Source organism: Centropristis striata, chromosome 6 (genome assembly GCF_030273125.1).
Source record: "Centropristis striata isolate RG_2023a ecotype Rhode Island chromosome 6, C.striata_1.0, whole genome shotgun sequence".
Classification (NCBI taxonomy): Eukaryota; Metazoa; Chordata; class Actinopteri; order Perciformes; family Serranidae; genus Centropristis; species Centropristis striata.
The window spans coordinates 26,098,969-26,121,061 of NC_081522.1; the positions used below are offsets into that span (position 1 = coordinate 26,098,969).

A 22,093-nucleotide genomic window follows, 5' to 3' on the forward strand; every position below is an offset into this window, starting at 1 on the left:
TATCAGTGTTTCCCAAACCACAAGATGATGTCCTCAAATCTCTTGTTTTGTCCACAAACCAAAGAGATATTCAGTTTATTGTCATAAAGAAACAAAGAAACCAGAAATATTAACATTGAAGAAGCTGAAATCAGAGAATTTGGACTTATTGTCTGTAAAAAACTGCTCAAACCAATTATTCAATTATCAAAATAGTTGACGATTAATTTAATAATTGTGATTTTATTTTATTTTTTTAATTCAAGTTTTTATTGAACTTTTCAACTCTACAAGGCTCAGGTACATGGCAAACTTAGTACATATCTCCATATAGAAACGGGTAGTTATTATTATTATTATTATTATTATTATTATTATTGTTAGGAGTTTACAGTGACAGTCTCAGCACATTTTTGTCTCTCAAAAGGCAGAAAATACAAAAGTAAAAAGAGTACATAATAATATAAACTAAACATGTGTCATATCTGTACACACACACACACACACACACACCATAAAGACATGTTGCTGGGGTATACAATATTACCAGATCACCCCTGGGGGAAATAGCACAAAACCAGGGTCCTGAATCCTAGTGGGGGTTATTATTTACCTTTATGTAATCCCAGAACCTGTCCCAAGGGGTCACCCCCTCCCCCCTGTCCCCACTTAATCTACTAAGCATACATTCATAGGATGCAGTTTCAGTCATTGTACTGACCCATTCTTTCACCTGTGGAATTTCTGATGTTTTCCAATGCCTTAAAATGACTCGACAGGCTGTTATTGTGCCTACCGAAATTACAGAAAAGTTACATTTAGTAATATTGGGTAACTGAGATTTATCCCCCAGTAAACATAGTTCTGGGCTTAAGGAGACTTCTGCTCCGAGCCAGTTACTCAAAATATTTAGAATCTGAGTCCAAAAAGATCTGATTAACACACATTCCCACATACAGTGGAGAAGGGTTCCAGTTACCCGTTTACATTTACAGCACAAGTCATTATCCAGTAGTTTCATCCTAAACAGTCTAGATGGTGTGTAGTAGTATCTATGTAATACATTATATTGTGTAAGTTTACCCATTACCTCTCTCACATATTTACCACAATCAGCCACAATTATTTCCCATCTACGAAACGCCCGTTGCAACACTCTGCAGCGTGTCATTCATCTTTGAGATTTCTGCAAACAACTTTTCCAAACTCCCCATTGGGGTAACGTCAGCGTTGGTCATCCTCATGCGCCGGTCTTAGCCGGGTGGACATGCGAGAAGAATTTTCAAAGTATTTCCATGTCGTCATATCTTCGAAGCCTTTTCTTTACCTGCAGTATTCCGTTTTAAGTACTTAAGTTTTAAACTATAAACTTAAAGTATTAGCATGTGCAGGACGAGAGCGCCCCTAACTTGCGGCCATCTTGGATGCTGCACCCACGTGACTCCTTAATTTAATAATTGATTATTGTTCGATTAATCGAATAATTGTTGCAGCTCTAAACCTTTCCTTTAAACTGAAGATGCATTTTTAAAAAGCTCATGTTAAGTCCAACTATCTGAGTATGATATAACAATAATAATAAGAAGGCAATTAGCTTTATTTGTATAAACGAGCACATTCCTTTCAATGTCAACAGGCCTATAAAGCAGTTGACAGTGCTGCTTGATTTAAAGGTGTAATAGTTTGTCCTGGGGCAAAAAAAAAGGTAGAGGTAGGTAAAAGAAAAAAGAATAAACACATGAACTCACTCATCTGTTGAAAATCTATTTCCAACATGTCTATTGGCCTGCTACCATACAACACACAGTATGTAGCCTCCTTATTTTCCACATATTCAGAGACATTTCTGGAGGATTTGAGGATTACTGTAGGATTTATTTGATCAGTGAAACACAAACACACTCTGTCCGTCCGCCTCCCCCATTTCACTCCTCACATAAGGTTCCTATAAAGTTTCTGCGGTTCAGGGCACACGCATGCGCAGTGGCAGCCCCGAGTAGCGTGTGTAGTAGTATTATTATTGTGAATGGGGGGTGAGGGGGAGGAGGGGGAGGAAGAAGGGGCGGTATTTTGGGTGTACAGTCACAAGAGCGACTCGACGGAGCCAGGAAGTAGACTGGTGGTGCTTTCAAGTGCTTTGTGAACTGCCGTAATTTTGATATTTAGCAGTGACGAGCCACCAAAGTGTTACAAAAAACAAAACAAAAAACTGATTCAAGACCTTTGTTGTTATATTAGCAACTATTAGAAACATTTAACATGTTACTTTATATGTTGATAAATGTTTTTGTTTAAGCCATTTAAATGTGTATTATTTTAGAATAAGTTTTTCCCATTAGCTAATAATAATGGGCTACAACTAGTGTATGTATTTGTTTTGCTGAATCATGCGGTAACAGTTGCACCTTTTGGCTCATGAGTGGATAATAATTTTTAGCTACAGATATTTCCTCCTCTGGCAAAAGAACAAAAACAACTCTGAAGTAGACTGGTGGTGCTTTCAAGTGCTTTGTGAACTGCCGTAATTTTGAAATTTAGCAGTTGTGCTAGAATGAGCAACCGAAGTGTTACAAAGAACAAAAAAAACGGATTCAAGACCTTTGTTGGTATATTAGCAACTACTAGAAACATTTAAAATGTTACTTTATATGTTGATAAATGTTATGTTTCAGCCATTTTTAAAATTTGTATTATTTTTAAATATTTTTTTCCCCCCATTAACTAATAATAATGCGCTATAACAAGTATATGTATAACAGTTGCACCTTTTGGCTCATGAGTGGATAAGATTTTTTTTTAGCTTTTTTACGCAACAAATCTGGCAAAAGATAAAAAACAACTCTGTGCCATATAATTGTGAGTTTAATAAGGCTATTTTAGCGAGGTCACAGGACTATTCATTTATGTTTTATGCATTATATGTGTCCCAAATTTCTTGAATGCGCACATTATCGGCAGGCCCACCGGGGAGGAGACTAGACAGAGTCAGGTAGAGAGACAGACAGAAAGACAGACAGACAGGGAGCGCTCGTTTGTTGCCACTTGCTTGAGATCACACGCTCGTCAAGAGAGAGAGGTAGAGAGAGAGAGAGAGAGAGAGAGAGAGACAGAGAGAGAGAGACAGAGAGAGAGAGAGAGAGAGAGAGAGAGAGAGAGAGAGAGAGAGAGAGAGCCACACGGTCAATTTGAGCTTTATCTATCGCGGTGGGTCACTCAATAAGAGCCATTCGGAGCCAGAGGCGACCCGGAGCGCACAGGAGCCGCAGACCATCACAATAAGAGCCGCAGCAGAGAGCACATTGCTCCACACAGAAGAAGAAAAGAACAGAGAGAGAGACGCGGAAGAGAAGTGAGAGAAAGAGAGGCAGAGAGAGGGACGGACAGCACAAGTTTTACTGTGCGGGATCATAGAGAGAAAAAGGCGGAAAAGTGAAAGCGAAGAGGCCGGAAAGTGTTGGAGAAGATGCCGCGGGTAGTCCCGGACCAGAGGAGCAAGTTTGAGAATGAGGAGTTTTTCCGCAAGTTGAGCAGGGAGTGTGAGGTGAGTCTAACACTGATCCTCTGTTACACGGCGGAAATAAGGAGAAAGAGGAGGCTCGGTAGGGGAGTACAGCACGCTGCGGGGCGAATTATTTGAAGCTTCAAACTTCATTTAATTTGATGCACTTAGTTCAGGGCTCAAAAAGATACAGTTGAAGAAAATCCACCAATAGGGAAATTGCTATTAAAGTGCAATATGTACTTGCATCTCAGACTTTTTATTCTTATTTTATATTTTACTCTTTTTTATTTTTTAGTATTTATTCAATTCTCAAATTACTGTTTTGGTTTATTTAATGCTCAAATGTGTATTTCTGTTGACTTAATTAATACTCAAATTAATTTGCTCACTTAATTAATGATGAAATTAATATTTATTGCTTATTTATTTCACTGTGAAACTACTGTTTTTGTTTATTTATTTAATGCTAAAATTTACAATTTTGTAGATGTTTTATATATTCAAATGAAATATAAAACATATGTTTTAACTTATTTTTTCTACTGTTTGAACAGATTATTTTTTGCAGGGTTGGGGGGTTGAAGGGCAGGGACACAAAATCCGCCTTTTTCCTTGAATCAAAATTCCTGTGGTTTATCTTCAAATTACAGACTACTGCTGGCACTGAGCATCGCCATTCAATGTCAAACTGAATATATATCTCTGAGTATATATATATATATATATATATATATATATATATATGTGTGTGTGTGTGTGTGTGTGTGTGTATGTGAATGTGTTCTTTACAGTTCATGTTTTCTTGTTGTTGTAGATTAAATATACTGGCTTCAGGGACCGGCCCCATGAGGAGAGACAAGCTCGCTTCCAGAACGCTTGCAGGGACGGACGGTCAGAAATAGTGAGTACCAAACTAAATATATTCATTTATTCTTTTTCTTGTCCTTGAAAACAAGAATGCCATCTATCGCTCCAGAATAGGCCTTTTCAGTGTAAACAGTATGGAAATCTTACTGATCTTTAATTGGCAACAAATAACACAAAATAAAGTGCATAAATATAAAAAATTACAAATCTATGGCTCAACCACTAACATATATTTAGAAAACTTACAAGTTGTTGTAATAAACATTGGGATTGCACTTTAACACTGTCTAAAACAGTGAATTTTACTACACAGTACTATGGCTGGGGGATATGGACCAAAAGTCATATCCCGATATATTTAGGCTGAATATCGCTATACGATATATATCCCTATATTTTTATCGCAAAATGAGAGCGAATGTTCAGTCAAAGCCAAATCTGAAATATCACAAGTAGTTTTATTGAAACTGTTTATTTAAGTGAACATAAATACTGTATAACAACAGAAGTACCTTTTTTTTTAAAACAAAGCTCCATAAAGTGCACATTTACTGTAACTCAGTACTTTCCCAGTTCTATCTATCTATCTATCTATCTATCTATCTATCTATCTATCTATCTATCTATCTATCTATCTATCTATCTGGCCTGTGAACTTTGTCTTGGCTCATGAATGAAAGTTTAAAAACATCCCTATAGCATGCATTAATCTCAAGGTTGTCTCCATTTGAAGGGACAAATTAACTCTTATTATGAGAACACTGAGATCAGTTCAGTCTGTGCAGCCGAGCAGTGTAGATACACTGTGTGTGTGTGTGTGTGTATGTGTGTGTGTGTGTGTGTGTGTGTGTGTGTGTGTTACCAATAACTTGCAGCTTTCACCGAAAAAAGTGGAGGAAAAGAAAAACAAAGCAGCTCCCCTTGTTCACTTCCGGCTCTCAGCTGGATCATTCTAACAGATACATCACTATTTGTAATTAGAATTCCACAACATGTTGCTTTTCCACAGTAAATAAGAAATAATTTCATCTTAATGAATAGTTCAAGAGAATAGAGGGAATATAGACATTTTCTCACTATTTTAGTTGAAATTCTACTTCATACTTTATTGAAATGTATATTTCTACACACCCCCAAAACTGGTTAAACCTACTCTATGCAAATTACATCTGTTTTTATTTAAAATTGGTCTTTCCCCATGTTCTGTCCCCATCGGTTTGGTAAATTTCATATGCAGTAAGTAAAAAATTAAAAATGAGAAATCTAGATATTTCAAGTGATACATGAAAATCTAAAATTGAAAAAGATTTTTTGGACTCAGAACCATGTCTGTATCTCATTTAGAAAGGGTGGTCCCCAGGAGGCACCTCTATGTCCACTGTCCTCACCGGGCCAGATAAACGAGTATGTGTGTGTGTGTGTGTGTGCTGATGTTTTGACGCGTCCCTGCATAAGGAAGTAGACGTGTTATGAGACATGCGGACCCAGCAGGCTTAACTTCACTTAGTGCAGCTGCAGTCATCATCGTCTCAGCTTTTCTCCTTAACGCTTGTTATCACACGGGCACTTCATGGTTACAACACTATCAGGGCTGTAATTAGGGGCCTAAATCTGCTGCTCACCTAAAGCAAATATCCCGTCATGTCTAATTTTGGTATATACAGTAAACATGTAGTGAATGTGGTAGACATACAGCAAGTGAACAGAAAGATTGAAACACCTGTATGATGTTCAGTAATAATCCACTGAAACATTACAGCCAGAAATATGTTTTCTTAAAGACCTTTTTTTGCTTCCACACCATGTCGTCTGTTAGAGTGGAAAGAAAACATTTCGTTGTTATTTTGCTTCACTTTCTCTATTTAAATCTGTGGATTTCCCCTAAATTCACCCAAATTTAGCTTTCGATTATGCCTCATTTACATATTTCAATGTAAAAAAAACAACATGTAATACAAAAAATCTTAATGTAAATAATTAACTGGGAAAATTCTAGGTTGATATCTATTAGTTAAACATGTCATTATGTATTCTATTCACCTTGACTTACATTTGAATGGGACTTTAATCTTTAAAGGCTGAAACTGTGAGCCAAAAATCTGCACTTCACATACATTGATTCATTCCTATATATATTCTGAAGGATTTTTTTAACAAGGACTTTGTTCTTATGCATTTCATAGTCTAAGTTATAGAACATTTTATTCCCAAAAACATGGCAGAAATATTTTTTTAATGGCTGTTTACAGTATGTTCTGATTTCTGCAGCAATAAAGAATAATTTCCTCAGTAAAAATGTGACTCTAATATGTAATCAAAATGAAATAAGTGTGTTGAAGCTGGCTTTATGTGTTTCTGTTCTGAAAATGTATGTGAATTAGCACATATTTGATAAAATAATGCTTCAGGGTTTTTTTTTGTTTTGTTTCATTTATGTTTAGAGCTAATACTGAGATGATAGTGACATGCTGCTCTCTTTTTTTTTTTTTTTACCTAATATGATAGTAAACTGAACATCTGTGGGTTTGGGACTGTTGCTCTGACAAAACAAACACCTTGATGATGTCGCATCATGACCTTTTCACTACCAGAATGAAGAAATTGAAATGAATAATTAGTTGAAGCCCTATTTCTGTTTAGACCCGAGCAGTTTTTCTGTTGATTTAGGTGCGTTGTTAGTTGTGGTGTTGTGTTGAATGCATTAGACATCTGCAGCGTGTCATTTTCATATAAGGAGCAGCAGCCAGCAGTAAGAGATAGTTTGTGGCAACAGTGTCTCCTTTTATTTCCAAACCACACTTCTCTCCTGCCGCTTCTTCTTCAAATGCATCTGATCAGATGGACACACACACACACACACACACATACTGGTTTTCATAGATCACGGGGACTCCAGCTTTAATCATCACTTGAGGGGACCACCCTTTCTAGAGGTTGTAGAGAGCTGAAAAAAATTAAGTAAACTAGCCACAGCTTAGATAGCCTATACACACACCTTCAAACATCCTAAATGATGAAGTGATGTTTTAATCAGGCTTTATGGGGACATCCGTAAAAACCAGTAAACATGCTTTCAGGGTACATCATTTACATTGATTAGCATATTTCACACAGATTATTTGGTGACTAATGGGGACCTACTTTTACATAACACAATGAAAATTAGATACTTTTCTAAGATGATGTTATTTACTTTTTTTGCAAATGCCATAATTATAGATATATATTAAGGACAAAAATAATATTGAGTAGAGACATTTCAAATGATCTTGAACTTTAGATGTTCATGTATTACAAAGCACTTTTGACCATTATACTAAATTCATATTGTTTGAAAATATTGTCAGGTCAACTTGAATATGAAGAACTGAGTAGTGAATTATTGTTCAGATAGTCTTTCCACAATAAAAGTTGTATTCCCTGCCTGTATGTATGAAAAACGTTGACAAAGACGGAAACGAAGAACATTTTCACTATAATTTTAATTAGTTTTAGTTAGTTTTGTAACCACAAAATATAGTTACAGTTAATTATCATTTTTTTGTAACCTTAACCCTAAAACAAAGTCTTAAATCTCAAAAAGAGATTTAAGACTCGCCTTTAAAGAAGTGAGGACCGGCCAAAATGTCCTCACTTTGCAAAAATGTCCTCACTCTGTTGGTTAAAAACGTGTTCCGGTCCTCACTATGTAGGAAGTACAAGAACACACACACACACACACACACTGGTTTTCATAGATCACAGGGACTACAGCTTTAATCATCACTTGTGGGGATCACCCTTTCTTCTTCACACACACATCCTTGTACTTCTATCTATTTGAGGGCCCTCATTGGAATAGTGAATTTCCTAGTCCCTAACCCTTAACACGCGGCAACCTTTTTCCATGAAAAGAGCCATTATTGGCCTCTGGAGCCGCATCTTTGAGCCTTATTATGAAAGTAATTTGCCAATTTCTTGCTGCAAATCAAGCAAGTCACTCAGCGTGAAGCACAAAACGAATCTGTCTTTTCTGTTGGAGCTAGTTTTGGCAAAAATGTATAGAAGAATATAAATAGCGAAGGGTCAGATGGTCATAGGCTATGATGCATATTTCAGGCGACTAAAATATATATTTTTTTCCTGTCTATAGGGTACATATTTTTACAATTGGATGATGGTAGAATCACTACAATGATGTGGATTAAATTGTGGACAAATTCCACATCCTTTTTTTTTTGTGAAAGCAGCAGGGAGCCACTGGAGATGGCCTGAAGTTGAGGCAACCTGTGGCTCTGGAGCCTCAGGTTGCCTACTCCTGCCTTATCCTAACCTTCACCATCACAACTAAACACCCAAACCTAACCCTAACATAAACCTAATTATAACCTTAACCCTGAAGCAAAGTCTGAACTCTCAAACAATCCTTTAAAGAAGTGAGAACCGGCCATAATGTCCTCACTTCACAAAAATATCCTCACTCTGTTGGTTAAAAACGTGTTCTGGTCCTCACTATGTAGGAAGTACAAGAACACACACACACACACACACACACACACACACACACACACACACCGTTCCAAGTTTAAGTCCTCCAAAAAAATGGCTGGAAAAATGGTCTCTGTCATTGTTTTCTGAACATATTACTATGTTACTGGATTTAAGCAGCATTTTAATATCATAGGTGCATTTACTTTACTTTATAACAATGCATCATGTTTTATCATACTCATAGGTTTTTTTAAAATCTTAATCTGCAAAGTAACTGTAGCACAGCCAGGATATAAACGTCTTCAGTGCAGCCACAGAGCTACGTTTCCTCCTCAAGTGCTGCTGAACCCGTGTGACCTTTTCTGTTGTCTTAAAAAAAAACCTCCATATTTTAGCGCACATTCAAAATCTCATAATATTATTAAGAATGTAGTGTGTGTGCTTCAAACTACCTGTTTAATCCCGTCCTCAACAAAAGGTGAAGTCAGGTGAAAAGCCTTCAGGCTGCTGATACAAACACACGGCAACTTGTGCTGTCTTAGTCATCCTCGAGGTATTTTTCACAAACATGCTGTCATCATCGCAGGAGGGGGGGCAGGAGAGGGGGGTGCATCTAGTTTTACCATCTTTTAGTGGGACATGATGCGTCCGTCTGTCTGTCTGTCTGTCTGTCCTCACTGTATTTATAAGCCTGTTCTGTGAGAATTGATGGCCACCGTTTTAATGGTTTGATAGCAGCTGTGACATCATGTCGCTGATTTATCTATCTGCCAGACGCCGCTAAAGACCTCCTGCTATTTTCATGGTCAGTTAGAACGACTATCCGACACAATGAGACACAAACGTGCTGTCACTTTTTATAGATGAGATGGAGCAGAAAACAAACTGTAAACTGTGGGATATTTATTAGGGTAATGCTGAATTTATGTGGTGTTTAAAGTCAACCTCCGGGCTGAAACGTTGTTTGTTATTGTCACTTGGAGCTTAACTTTATAGAGTTTTGGGCTATTAGTCCATTTCTGAACCCTTGTCATCCTGCCTGTATACACCACTTAAACAATGTTTAAATGCCATGTTGGTATATTTTTTTTCAGCACAACTTCACCTATATGACCTAATAATAATAGATTTTTTTATTCTGACTTACTGGATCAACATTTTGAACCAAAAACAAACAAAGAAAAACCAACATAAATGTGATCTTGTGATTATGTGTGATCCTGTCATCAACTCTTTTTTTTATTCTAGTGGGACTCTCTAACAGTTTTGGTAATTTTGTGTCTTTTTTGGCCATTTTGTGTCTTTTTTAGTCATTTTGTGTCTTTTTTTTTAGTAAGTTTGTGTCTTTTTTAGTCATTTTGTGTCTTTTATTAGTCATTTTGTGTCTTTTTGTGTCTTTTTTAGTCATTTTGTGTCTTCTTCTGTGTTTTTTTTTTGTGGTCATTTTGTCTTCTCATTTTGTGTCTTTTTGGTCATTTTGTGTCTTTTTTGGCGATTTTGTGTCTTTTTTAGTCATTTTGTGTCTTTTTTTAGTAAGTTTGTGTCTTTTTTGTCATTTTGTGTCTTCTTTTAGTAAGTTTGTGTCTTTTTTAGTCATTTTGTGTCTTTTTTAGGCATTTTGTGTCTTTTTTTAGTAAGTTTGTGTCTTTTTTAGTCATTTTGTGTCTTTTTGTGTATTTTTTAGTCATTTTGTGCCTTCTTCTGTGTTTTTTTTTGTGGTCATTTTGTCTTCTCATTTTGTGTCTTTTTGGTCATTTTGTGTCTTTTTTTAGTAAGTTTGTGTCTTTTTTAGTCATTTTGTGTCTTTTTGTGTCTTTTTTTCATTTTGTGTATTTTTTAGTCATTTTGTGTCTTCTTCTGTGTTTTGTTTTGTCTTCTCATTTTGTGTCTTTTTTTTGTCATTTTGTGTCTTTTTGTGTCTTTTTTTAGTCATTTTGTGTCTTTTTTAGTCCTTTAGTCCAACATAAAATGTCTTTTTTTTTACTTTCAAAACACTATCATGCTCAATAAAGAATTTGAAATGATGCAAATGTGAACAAAGATGTCAAATATAACATATAAGAGGGTTACATCCAGTTCTATCATTTTATACTAAATATATTTGAGCTTGTCTCCAGTTTTACTTGGTATATCATCATCAAACTGAAAGTGGCCTCATGGAGTTTACAGCGAGAACTTTAGAGGTAAAATTAACAGTAGGGCTCCACGCTGCTTTGTTTTCTAGTCTGGATGTCATGAAGAAGTCATGCTCATGAAACATTATTTGTTATTGTAACGTCACTTGGAGCTTAACTTTGCAGGATGATATATGAGCTTTGACAGTATTAGGCTGTCACATTAGAAGGAACAAGTAGATTTATTAGTGAAATCATTCCAAGCGGAGTCATTTTTATTTGATTTAAAAGCTGGTTTATTCTGTTAGACAGAACTTTCTCTTTCTGAAATGTCAGAAATTTAACCTCCTTATGAAACAGGTTTCATTGTCTTACCGACCATTTCTTCCATGTGGTTTTCATTTAGTTGTCAGTTTAGAACAAACTTTTGTTTACAGAAGAAGCTGCTTATATAAATAAATAAAATGTGTTTTAAAGTGGGTAGGAAATAAAACACTTTATACTTTTCATATGTGCAACATTAGGATGATGATTCCCAACTGTCTAAAGATTGAACTTTCAATGCTTCTGTCTTATTCTTATTTGTAAGAGCGGTAGATTTATTGTCAAATATGAAATATATGTATTTTATGTTCTGCATGTTATAACAGCTCCTGAAATAATGTCCAAGAAAAAAACAAACATTTTTTAACCCACAACAGAAATGTTACACTTCCTTTGCTGGTCTCCAGGCTTTCATAAGAACATATATAAAGACATTTTTAAAATGGACTGAGTTGTTTGGCTGAGAAGTTTTTTTAAACATACAATATTTAGCCTTTGGGCACATGGGACTGCTGTTTTTTTCTACACGCCCATAAAGTTGGAATAATTTTGTTTTCAGACCCAATCCTCTACTAATTGTGGTTTTATTTTCATTATGATATGTTTGGAAGAGATTAATTAATAAAGTTTTGAGAAGATATACACTTTATAGGTCAAGAATCAATCACATTGTCACAATTATTTCATGGAAAGAGGTACAAAAATATTGGATTCCAACTTTATGAGTGACTGTCTATATATTTACTACATAAGATAAGATAAGATAAATTCTGCAGTGGGGAAATTTAGTTGTCAGCAGTTCAAGATCCAGACACAATATATATAAGAACAGAATAATAATTAGAATATAAAGAAATAAGACATATACATACATTCTATACACATTCTATACATACATTTCTGCTATTTGGTATAATTATTAATATATTTTATTGTGCTGTTTGTTTTCCTGAGAATACTTTGCATTTTACAGATCTTGCACATTGAAAAAAACATTTTTTTTTAGCATATATAGCCATGTGTGACGGAGGTTGAATAAAGTTAAAAAAGAAAATGTCATTCTCCCAAAAGCTACAATGTATTATGATCTTACAACAAGTGAAATATCAAAGATTTGCAATCATGCAATGTGAAACATTCCTATTGAAGACATTTAATAAACACAATGTTAGTGTTTTTCAGCATTATTTAAAATGTGAGTGATCTGTCATGTGATCTAAAAACATTTGTGCTGTTAGATAATATAAAATGTGGCACTTTCTTCCTATTACACTTAAATATAAACTTTAGACACAAATGGGTTAAATATCACAGGTTTATTTGTGTTTATTTTTCTTTAAATTTTACATTTAAAATATCATGTGGAAATGCAATTTGGCAGTTTTGTATTGTGTTTTGTATTGCAATTTGTATTGCCTTTTTGTGTCTTTTTTAGTCATTTTGTGTCTTTTTTTAAGTCAGTTTGTGTCTTTTTTAGTCATTTTGTGTCTGTTTGTGTCTTTTTTTAGTCATTTTGTGTCTGTATTAGTCATTTTGTGTCTTTTTGTGTCTTTTTTAGTCATTTTGCTTCTTTTTGTGTCTTTTTAGTCATTTTGTGTCTTTTTTTAGTCATCTTGTGTCTTTTTTAGTCATTTTGTGTCTTTTTGTGTCTTTTTTGTCATTTTGTGTCTTTTTTAGTCATTTTGTGTCTGTTTTAGTCATCTTGTATCTTTTTTAGTCATTTTGTGTCTTTGTTTAGTCATCTTGTGTTTTTTTTAGTCATTTTGTGTCTTTTTGTGTCTTTTTTAGTCATTTTGTGTCTTTTTTAGTCATCTTGTTTTTTTTTTAGTCATTTTGTGTCTTTTTTTTTCATTTTGTGTCTTTTATTTTATTACACTTAAATATAAACTTTAGACACAAATGGGTTAAATATCACAGGTTTATTTACGTTTATTTTCTTTAAATTTTACTTTTAAAATGTCATGTGGAAATGCAATTTGGCAGTTTTGTATTGCGTTTTGTATTGCAATTTATATTGCTCGTGCGCGCACACACACACACACACACACAGATGTATGGACTCAGGGCGACTCTAAACTGTTCAGGATTGATCTGATAAATGGGACAATAATTCAAAGTAAATTATCTCGGGCTCAGCTCATTAGAGATGAGTCGCTTTCTCAACTACTATTGATTTTCATGCTGCCCTCGTCCGTCTCCCCCCTCTCTCCTCTCTCCTCTCTCTCTTTGTCTCTGTCTGTTCACTTCCTTTTATTTCAGTTTCTTTGCTCTGTTCTTCTGTCTGTATTCTAAATCTCACTTCCATTCCCTCTCTCTCTCTCTCTCTCTCTCTCTCTCTCTCTCTCCCTCTCTCTCTCCTTACAGTCCCCCTTCTTGCTCCTTTCATTTCTCTTCTCATTTTTCTGCCTGCCTCTATTTTTCCTTTTCCTCCTTTGTCTCTCAGTTTCCCTCCATCCGTCTCTCTCTCCTCTCCTTCCCTCTTTTTTCCCTCCCGCAGTAGTAGGCAGCAAATGAGTATCAGATGGTTGTAATCCAATACTTCAAATACAGCAGAAATGATGACTCGGGTGTTCTTTGAGCTCTCGTCTCAGTGAGTGTGTGTGCGTATTAATGTGTGTATGAGAGACTTTTTTCTCTCTCCGTCCATGTACACACTTCAGCGTTCTCCTCCCTTCGTTCCCCTCTCCTCCTCCTACTCGCTCTGTTCTTCTCTTCCATTCAGTGTTGCTCCCTTGCTCTCTGATGACGGACGGATTTGACAGAGTGCATAATTCATATGCTTCTAGTTCAGTCGCATCACTAAATGCCATTAGTATTGATCGGTCTCAGCACACACATCATATACACACACACACACAAGAAAAACAGACATTTTCTAACTTGATTTTCTTTCTCGCTATAATTCATTGCTTTCTGACTGCAACAAAGAAATGCATTCTATTGATTTTTAATTTTTTTTGTGTTTGTCTATGTGTGTGTGCATAAGCATGTGTGTGTTTATCTTGATGGGAATGTCTCCCATTAGAGCAAGAAGCCATTTTACAGAAATCAAAAAATGAGCGAAGCTACAGTATGATGTGATTATGTGTGTGTGTGTGTGTGTGTGTGTGTGTGTGTGTGCTTCACTTAGTGCTTTTGTTCTAAGAGGAGAGCGGTTTTACTAAGAAGAAACAGAGCGAGGCAGACAGAGGACAGACGAGTTAAAGAAAGGAGACAAAGAACAACTGATGCAGTCTATCAAATTTAAACTCTTCCAGGCTGAGACCCAAAAAAATCATTCAGACTTACTCAAACATTCTGCTGTTCAAAATCCTCCGAGGACCCTCTGGAAACATTTTTATTAAACCATGGTAATAAAATCCAAGTTTCAGAATCTTAATCTTGCACAGCAATGTGTTGATATCTGTATTACTGTGTGTTGATATTAAACGGACAAATTTTATTATAAAGACCTCTGTAAGGTTGTAAAGTCCATTTTAATAAGATGTCACCTTGGGCCCTGGTAAGTATCCATCACCCTGGTGTGATGGATACTTTTTCAGTTTCATAGACTAAACAATTTAGGAAGAAATTCACAAATGATATTAACATGAGCCCTTAAAAGTATGCTGAAATGGAAGCTTAATGATAATAACACAAACACATTCTCTGCCTCATTCATTCATTATCCTTAACTGCTTAATCGCACTTGGGTTGCGGGAGCTGATACATAAAGACAGACAATCACACTCTCATTCACTCCTACGGGCAATTTAGAGTCACCAAGTGCATGATTTTGGACTGTGGGAGGAAGCTGGAGTACCCGGTGAGAACCCACGCTGCAAAAAAGGTGTGTCTAAAAACAAGATAAAAACACTAAATCTGAGGGAAATGATCTTGCTGCATGGACAGACAATTTCATTTCAATTTCTTAAATTAAGATTATTAAATCTAGAAATAAGTATGTTGAACACTTAAAATAAGAAATGAACTCCTAAAACAACATAAATTATGTAACACTTCTAAATCTAAAGTTTTTTTTTTTATCTTGGTAAGAAACAAATAATTGTCAGGTCACTCTGCTCAGGCCAGTTCATCGCTGCTTGCAGCTTTAATTTATCTTGTTTTAAGAGTTAAATTCTTATTTTAAGCGTTCAACATGCTTACTTCTAGATTTAATAATCTTAGTTTACGAAATCTTGTCAAGTGAAATTATCTGTCCATGCAGCAAGATAATTTCCCTCAGATTTAGTGTTTTTATCTGGTTTTTAGACACACCTTTTTGGGCGACTCTGGGTGGGAGTCGCCAGCTGTTTGGCTGATGCAGAGCGGAGAGGAAGAGCAGTGGTGTAGGGTTTGACAAGGTCCTGGATGTAAGTAGGACCTGAACCGTTAGCAGCGGAGTACGCCAGAGCTAGAGTCTTGAAGCGTATGGAGGGGTGTTGTGTGTGAAAATTTGGGAAGATTGAAGACCAATGGAGCAGCTGCATTCTGGATGAGTTGCAGAGGTCGGATGGCTTTGGCAGTCAGACCTGCCATGAGGGAGTTGCAGTAGTCCAGGCGTGAGATGACCAGTGCCTGGACCAGGACCTGAGCTGCCTTCTGAGTGAGAAACGGGCGGATTCTCCTGATGCAACAAGAATCTGCAGGATCTGGTGGTAGCGGTGATGTTTGTGGAGAGGGACAGTTGGTTGTCAAGAGTCACACCAAGGTTTTTGGCAGTTTCTTTGGAGACAACCACTGTGTTCTGGACAGTGATGTGTAGGTCAGTGGTGGGGGAGCCCTTCCCTGGGAGGTAGAGTAGCTCAGTCTTTCCCAGGTTGAGCTTGAGGTGGTGTGAGGACATCCACTGGGAGATGTTAGCCAGACATGCAGAGATACGTGCTGCTGCAAGTGTTTCAGATTGGGGAAATGAGAGGATTAGCTGGGTGTCATCGGCATAGCTATGAAAGGAGAAGCCATGCGAGTGGATTAGGGAGCCAAGGGAGTTGGTGTATACAGAGAAAAGGAGCGGACCAAGGGCAGAGCCTTGAGGGACCCCGGTGGTGAGTGGACAGGGTTCTGAAACAGAACCCCTCCAAGTTACACAAAAGGTGCGGTCCTTGAGATAGGATTTGAGCAGAGACAGGGCAGAGCCCGATACTCCAAGGTGAAGAAGGGTGGAGATGAGGATCTGGTGATCCACAGTGTCGAAAGCCGCAGAAAGGTCAAGTAGAACCACCACAGATAAGAGAGAGGCCGCCTTGTGAAGCTGTTCAGTCACAGCGAGAAGGGCAGTCTCTGTTGAGTGGCACTTCTTGAAACCAGACTGCTGAGGGTCAAGGAGGCTGTACCTATGCAGGTAGCAGGATAGTTGATTGAAGATAGCCCGTTCCAGAGTTTTGGAGAGGAACGGCAGGAGAGACGGGTCTGTAGTTGTCCACTAAGGATGGGTCGAGGTTGGATTGCTTTAGGAGAGGATTCACCCTTGCTTCCTTCAGAGAGTTAGGAAAACAGCCAGTAGTCAAGGAGGTGTTGATAAGATGGGAGAGGAACGGGAGGATATCCGGAGCAATAGACTGGAACAGGTGGGAGGGAATAGGATCCAGCTGACAAGTGGTAGGACGGGCAGAGGTTACAAGGCTGAGCACTTGAGGAGGAGACAGTGGAGTGAATGCTGAGAGGGAGGGAGACGATGACGAGGAAGGAGGAGAGGCAGGTTGTAAGACTGGATGGGTAAATGAAGAGCGTATGTCCTCAATCTTTTTCAGGAAGTGGTTGACGAAGTGGGTCGATAGAGTGAGGAGGTAGTAGGGGGGGTTGGAGGGACCAGGAGGTTTGTAAAGATGGAGTAGAGCTTCTTCGGGTGTAGCTGAGCAGACTTTTGAGAGGGTGTGGCCTGACACTTTCCCGACGGCCACTTCCCCCCCTAGTCGAAACACGGCTACTGTGTCCCATTTTAAACTGTTTCCCTTTAAAATGCTCAGACAAGCTTCCAGACCACCTTCCCAAACTACAACAATAAGAGCTGGAACAAACAAGTGGCAGATGGAGCATCTCAAGAAACATATTTTTTCCAGAAGTTGGTGGACATCAAACAGAGCTAAAATTCTAGTGAAGTTTATGCTGAATGTGAAGCGGTTTGCTAACACATGAGATGCATCAATTTTCATAACCAATGGTATATCAGGGGCTGTGCTTGTGAGTTTATTTTGAAATCTTACTGCCCAGACGGTCAAAAATCACTTAATGTAGCATGTCCTGACTGACGTTATGCTCTCTCTCTCTCTCTCTTTCTCTCTCTCTCTCTTTGTCTCTCTCTCTCCAGGCCTTTGTAGCTACAGGTACCAACCTCTCTCTCCAGTTCTTTCCAGCCAACCTGCATGGAGATCAGAGACAAGTTCCGACAAGGGAGTATGTCGACTTTGAGAGGGAGACAGGAAAGGTAGGACAAGTGCAATATATCTACAAGCACAAAACAACACACACACACACACACACACACACACACACACACACACACACACACTATCCTGCCTTCTCCCTGCTCCAAAATGGATCCTAAACACACCAGCAGCGGATGAAATCAATTCAATTTTAAAATACTTTGCTATTTATCTCATGCTTCAGTCATGTGCACTTGACTCATCCAACTTTGTTGTCAGGCGAGAAAATGTGAAACTTTGTGAAACAAAAAAAAGCTTTTGGGGAAACACAGATCTCTGTGGCTTGCAGTTCCTCTTTTATTTGATGAAATGAAAATGACAGTCCAGACACCCACACAAAGACAAAAAACGTCAATGTGAATTTATGACATTTATGCCATTGTTGAGTTTAATCCTGGAACTCAGCATTGGCCTGAACATGTCAGGGTACAAGCCTGATTCCAGAAGAGTTGGGGTACTTTAGAAGAGACTTTTTGATATACGGTATATTCAGTTGAAATCTGTACACTGCAAGAAAGGTGTGTCTAAAAACCAGATAAAAACACTAAATCTGAGGGAAATGATCTTGCTGCATGGACAGATAATTTCATTTGACAAGATTTCTTAAATTGATATTGTTAAATCTAGAAATAAGCATGTTGAACACTTAAAATAAGGAATTAACTCTTAAAACAAGATAAATTAGATCTCTGTGTCTGATGCTGCCTCCCCAGCAGTCCCTTGCGATTAGAAAATTATATTGAGATATAATTGCAAATGCAATTAATCATTCAGCCCTATGATGAATGCTTTCTCTTTGTATTGCAGAGTCTTAACTTACATCTGTAGACAAACTGTGTTTCCCCACAATGGTTTTCTGAAGATTTCCCATCTAGTAATATACTTTATTCAGTCATGTCAGTCTTTTATCCAGTGACTAGAGATTTGTCTGGATTCTATGAATCTTTTAATGACATTATGGATTGTATATGGTGAAATCCATGAATGCCTTGCAATTATGCTGGATTATTCGCCCACACAGTATTTCACAAAGTGGTGAACCTCGCCCCAATCTTGCTTATTAACAACTGAGCCTTTGGAGGATGCTCCCTTTGAACCCAATCATGATACTATATCACCTAGGGCTGGGCGATATGGACCAAAAGCCAGTATATCTTGATATTTTTATCGCAAAGTGAGAGCAAACGTTCAGTCAAAGCCAAATATGACATGTCACAAGTAGTTTTATTAAAACTGTTTATTTAAGTGAACATAAATACTGTAGAACAGGAGTACCTTTTTTAAATCAAAGCTCCATAAAGTGCACATTTAAACAAATATATCTCTTAAATAAAAATAGCCTACGAAATAAAATTCGCCACACAGTGCAAATTTGAACTATATCGATATATGCGATATGGTCTAATTCCATATCACATTTTGAAATATATCGATATATTGCAGCCCTCCTATCACTTGCTTGAATTTAACTTTGAGTTTAACAGGTGTTTTTTTTTTGAGTGTTCCACAAACTGTCGCAACTTTTTCTAATGATTTGATGGCATAAAATTCAGAGTAGGAATATATTTACACAAACCATAAGTTGATGAGGTACAACATGAAATATATTGTCGTTCAGTTTTCAAATAAATATTGAAACAACCCTTCAGACAGCTGGGTATTAGGGCTGGGCGATATATCGCTATAAAAGATATATCGATATATTTTTCAATGTGATATGGCATTGGACCACATCGCATATAACGATATAGTTCTTTTTTTCCTTTTCTTTATATATAAATGCTGCCCTTACTAGGGTTTGTCATAGTTATTTTGTAATTTTCGTTATTCTGTTCTCAAATAAATATATTTATTTCAGAAAAAGATTGGCCTATGTTATTTCATAGGCTATTTTTATTTAAGATTTTATTTAAATGCGCACTTTATGGAGCTTTGATTAAAAAAAAAAAAAAAAAAAAAAGGTACTCCTGTTGTACAGTATTTATCTTCACTTAAATAAACGGTTTCAATAAAACAGCTTTGACTTTGACTGAACATTTCCTCTCACTTTGTGATTAAAATATCGGGATATATATCGTTTATTGATATTCAGCCTAAATATATCGGGATATGACTTTTGGTCCATATCGCCCAGCCCTACTGGGTATTTACTTCTCTGCAGTGTTGTTTACGATCCATCAAACATGCTCTGAAATGTTGTGATCGTTCACAAAGGTGAAATCACTGCTGAGCCTCTTGTCACACAATGACAAGTTTCTGTTGCTTGATCAAGATCAAAGTTAAACAACTTAAAGAGCTCAGAAGACAACCTGTTCTCACAGGAATCCGTGAAATAGCCACGGATTTGCTTAACTCAAAATCCGTGGAATAGCCACGGAATCACTCAAATTTCTGTGAAACTGACACGGATTTCGCTACAATGCAAGTTAATGACAGTCATATCCCGTGGCTATTCCAACATACAAAGTGATTATGTACATTCACTGAGTGAATATTTAGAAAATAAAACATATATTTCTCACTAGAAATGTGATCAAAATCCATTTGTATGCAGAAACTAAGTCAAAATATTGATTTTTTTCACTAAAAATGAGAGAATTGTCCGCCATGTTTTTTGTTCTGACCGCCGGAACCTTGAAAGTCACGTGACTTGGACACAAACCAATAGGAAAAAATATCCATGGAATAGCCACGGGATATGACTGTCATTAACTTGCATTGTAGTGAAATCCGTGTCAGTTTCACGGAAATTTGAGTGATTCCGTGGCTATTCCACGGATTTTGAGTTAAGCGAATCCGTGGCTATTTCACGGATTCCTGTGAGACCAGGTTCCAGAAGATGTTAGTCTGCTGCTGTTGTCAAGGTGATCTCCACTGTACAGTGCAGCACTGCTGCTGCTGCTGTGTTTATGTGTATGTTAATTGTCTCCCCTGGCGCAAAGCCTGGACTTTGTGTGTGTGTGGGTGTGTGAGAGGGCCCTCCACGGACACTGGCCAGCTGAAATGAATGCCGGCTGGCGGCTCATTAAAAATGCATTCTGGGAAATCGATGGACCTCCATGCCCCAAGGCTGACGGGCTAATCTCACACTGTTAATTATTTAACACAAGTGCCCTGATGGTTGGAAATGGTGTGTGTGAGTGTGTGCTTGTGTTGACGGGCATTTCGCAGAAGAGTTTTCTGATGTGGTGTGTGTGGCAAACAGAGAGAAAAAGGCTGTATGTATGTGTCTGGCAGTGAAAGAGTGTGTGTGTGTAAAACGATACCCTCTTCTTTGTCACCTCAACGGTGCTCACAGATCTATGAAGTTTTAATGAGGCTAGGAGTTGTCAATGTAAAGCAGTTTCACACAGTCTCTGCAGGACTGAAGGCACACACACACACACACACACACACACACACGTCTTAGGATCCAGATAAACATGCTGACAGTCTGCTTTTTTCATCCATATTCAAAACATGTCATGGTATACCAGCAGTGACTCACAATAAGTTACTCCAGATCTGAAATTCTCTTTTTTTTCATGCAGCTCCAACGAAAGTCTAAAGTCTTAAGTTTCACTTTTTACTTTTATATAATATTCACTCCTATTTCACATGTATAAAGGACGGGTGAATGCAGAATTTGGTTTCTTGAGTCTAATGTGCAGTGGAAAGAAATATTGTTTAAAAGAAAGTGGACAACTTCACACAGTTGCTCCAATGCTGAGCCTTTTATTGTGTACTGAGTGTACATTTTCTGCTGTGTTCCTCCACAAGAATTACAGCTTTTAATTCACACACACACACACACACACACACACACACACACACACACACACACACCGCCCATCCGATACTGCTGGACCTCCCTGTAGAATTCAACTGTCAGACCATGGCAGAGATCTTGTGTATGCTGCAACTTCTTCTCTTAATTAATGTCACAGCTGAAGTACACACACACACACACACACACACACACACACACACACTGATTGTTAATTTTCATGCTGTTTTTTTTTTTATTGCTTCCAAAATCTTCCGTTGCTTCTTGATTTTGGGGCGGCTGTGGGTCAGTTGGAAGAGCGTTCGTCCAGTAACTGGAAGGTTGGTGGTTCGATCCCCCACCATTGCAGCCTACATGTCGAAGTATCCTTGAGCAAGACACTGAACCCCAAACTGCTCCCGATGCTGCGTTCATCGGTGTGTGAATGAATTCCTGATGGTGGCAGTCACCAGTGTGAATCTGTGTGTGAATGGGTGAATGAGCGTAGTGTAAAGCACTTTGGATAAAAGCGCTACATAAGTGCACCCCATTTTAATCGTCTATTTTTTCTATTAGGTAATTTATGTCAGACATATTTCATTTCAGATATTTGATCATTGGGCATGTATTCCGTTTTCAATTTTCGAGATTCAGATATTCTTTTTTTCTTCTTGAATACAGTAGAACA

At 37.5% G+C, this 22,093-nt stretch overlaps 1 protein-coding gene across 3 annotated transcripts in view; it reads left to right on the top strand.

Annotated features, from left to right (window-relative positions):
* Window positions 1-2,972: 2,972 nt before the first annotated feature.
* Window positions 2,973-22,093, top strand: part of cbfb (core-binding factor subunit beta) — a 59,385-nt gene continuing 40,264 nt past the window's right edge. For all 3 annotated transcript variants that reach the window (XM_059334657.1, XM_059334658.1, XM_059334656.1), the window contains exons 1-3: window positions 2,973-3,520; window positions 4,296-4,382; window positions 17,543-17,659. In XM_059334657.1, coding sequence (XP_059190640.1) covers window positions 3,443-3,520; window positions 4,296-4,382; window positions 17,543-17,659 — 282 coding nt within the window. In that variant the 5' untranslated portion in view covers window positions 2,973-3,442. The remainder of the gene's footprint in view (window positions 3,521-4,295; window positions 4,383-17,542; window positions 17,660-22,093) is intronic.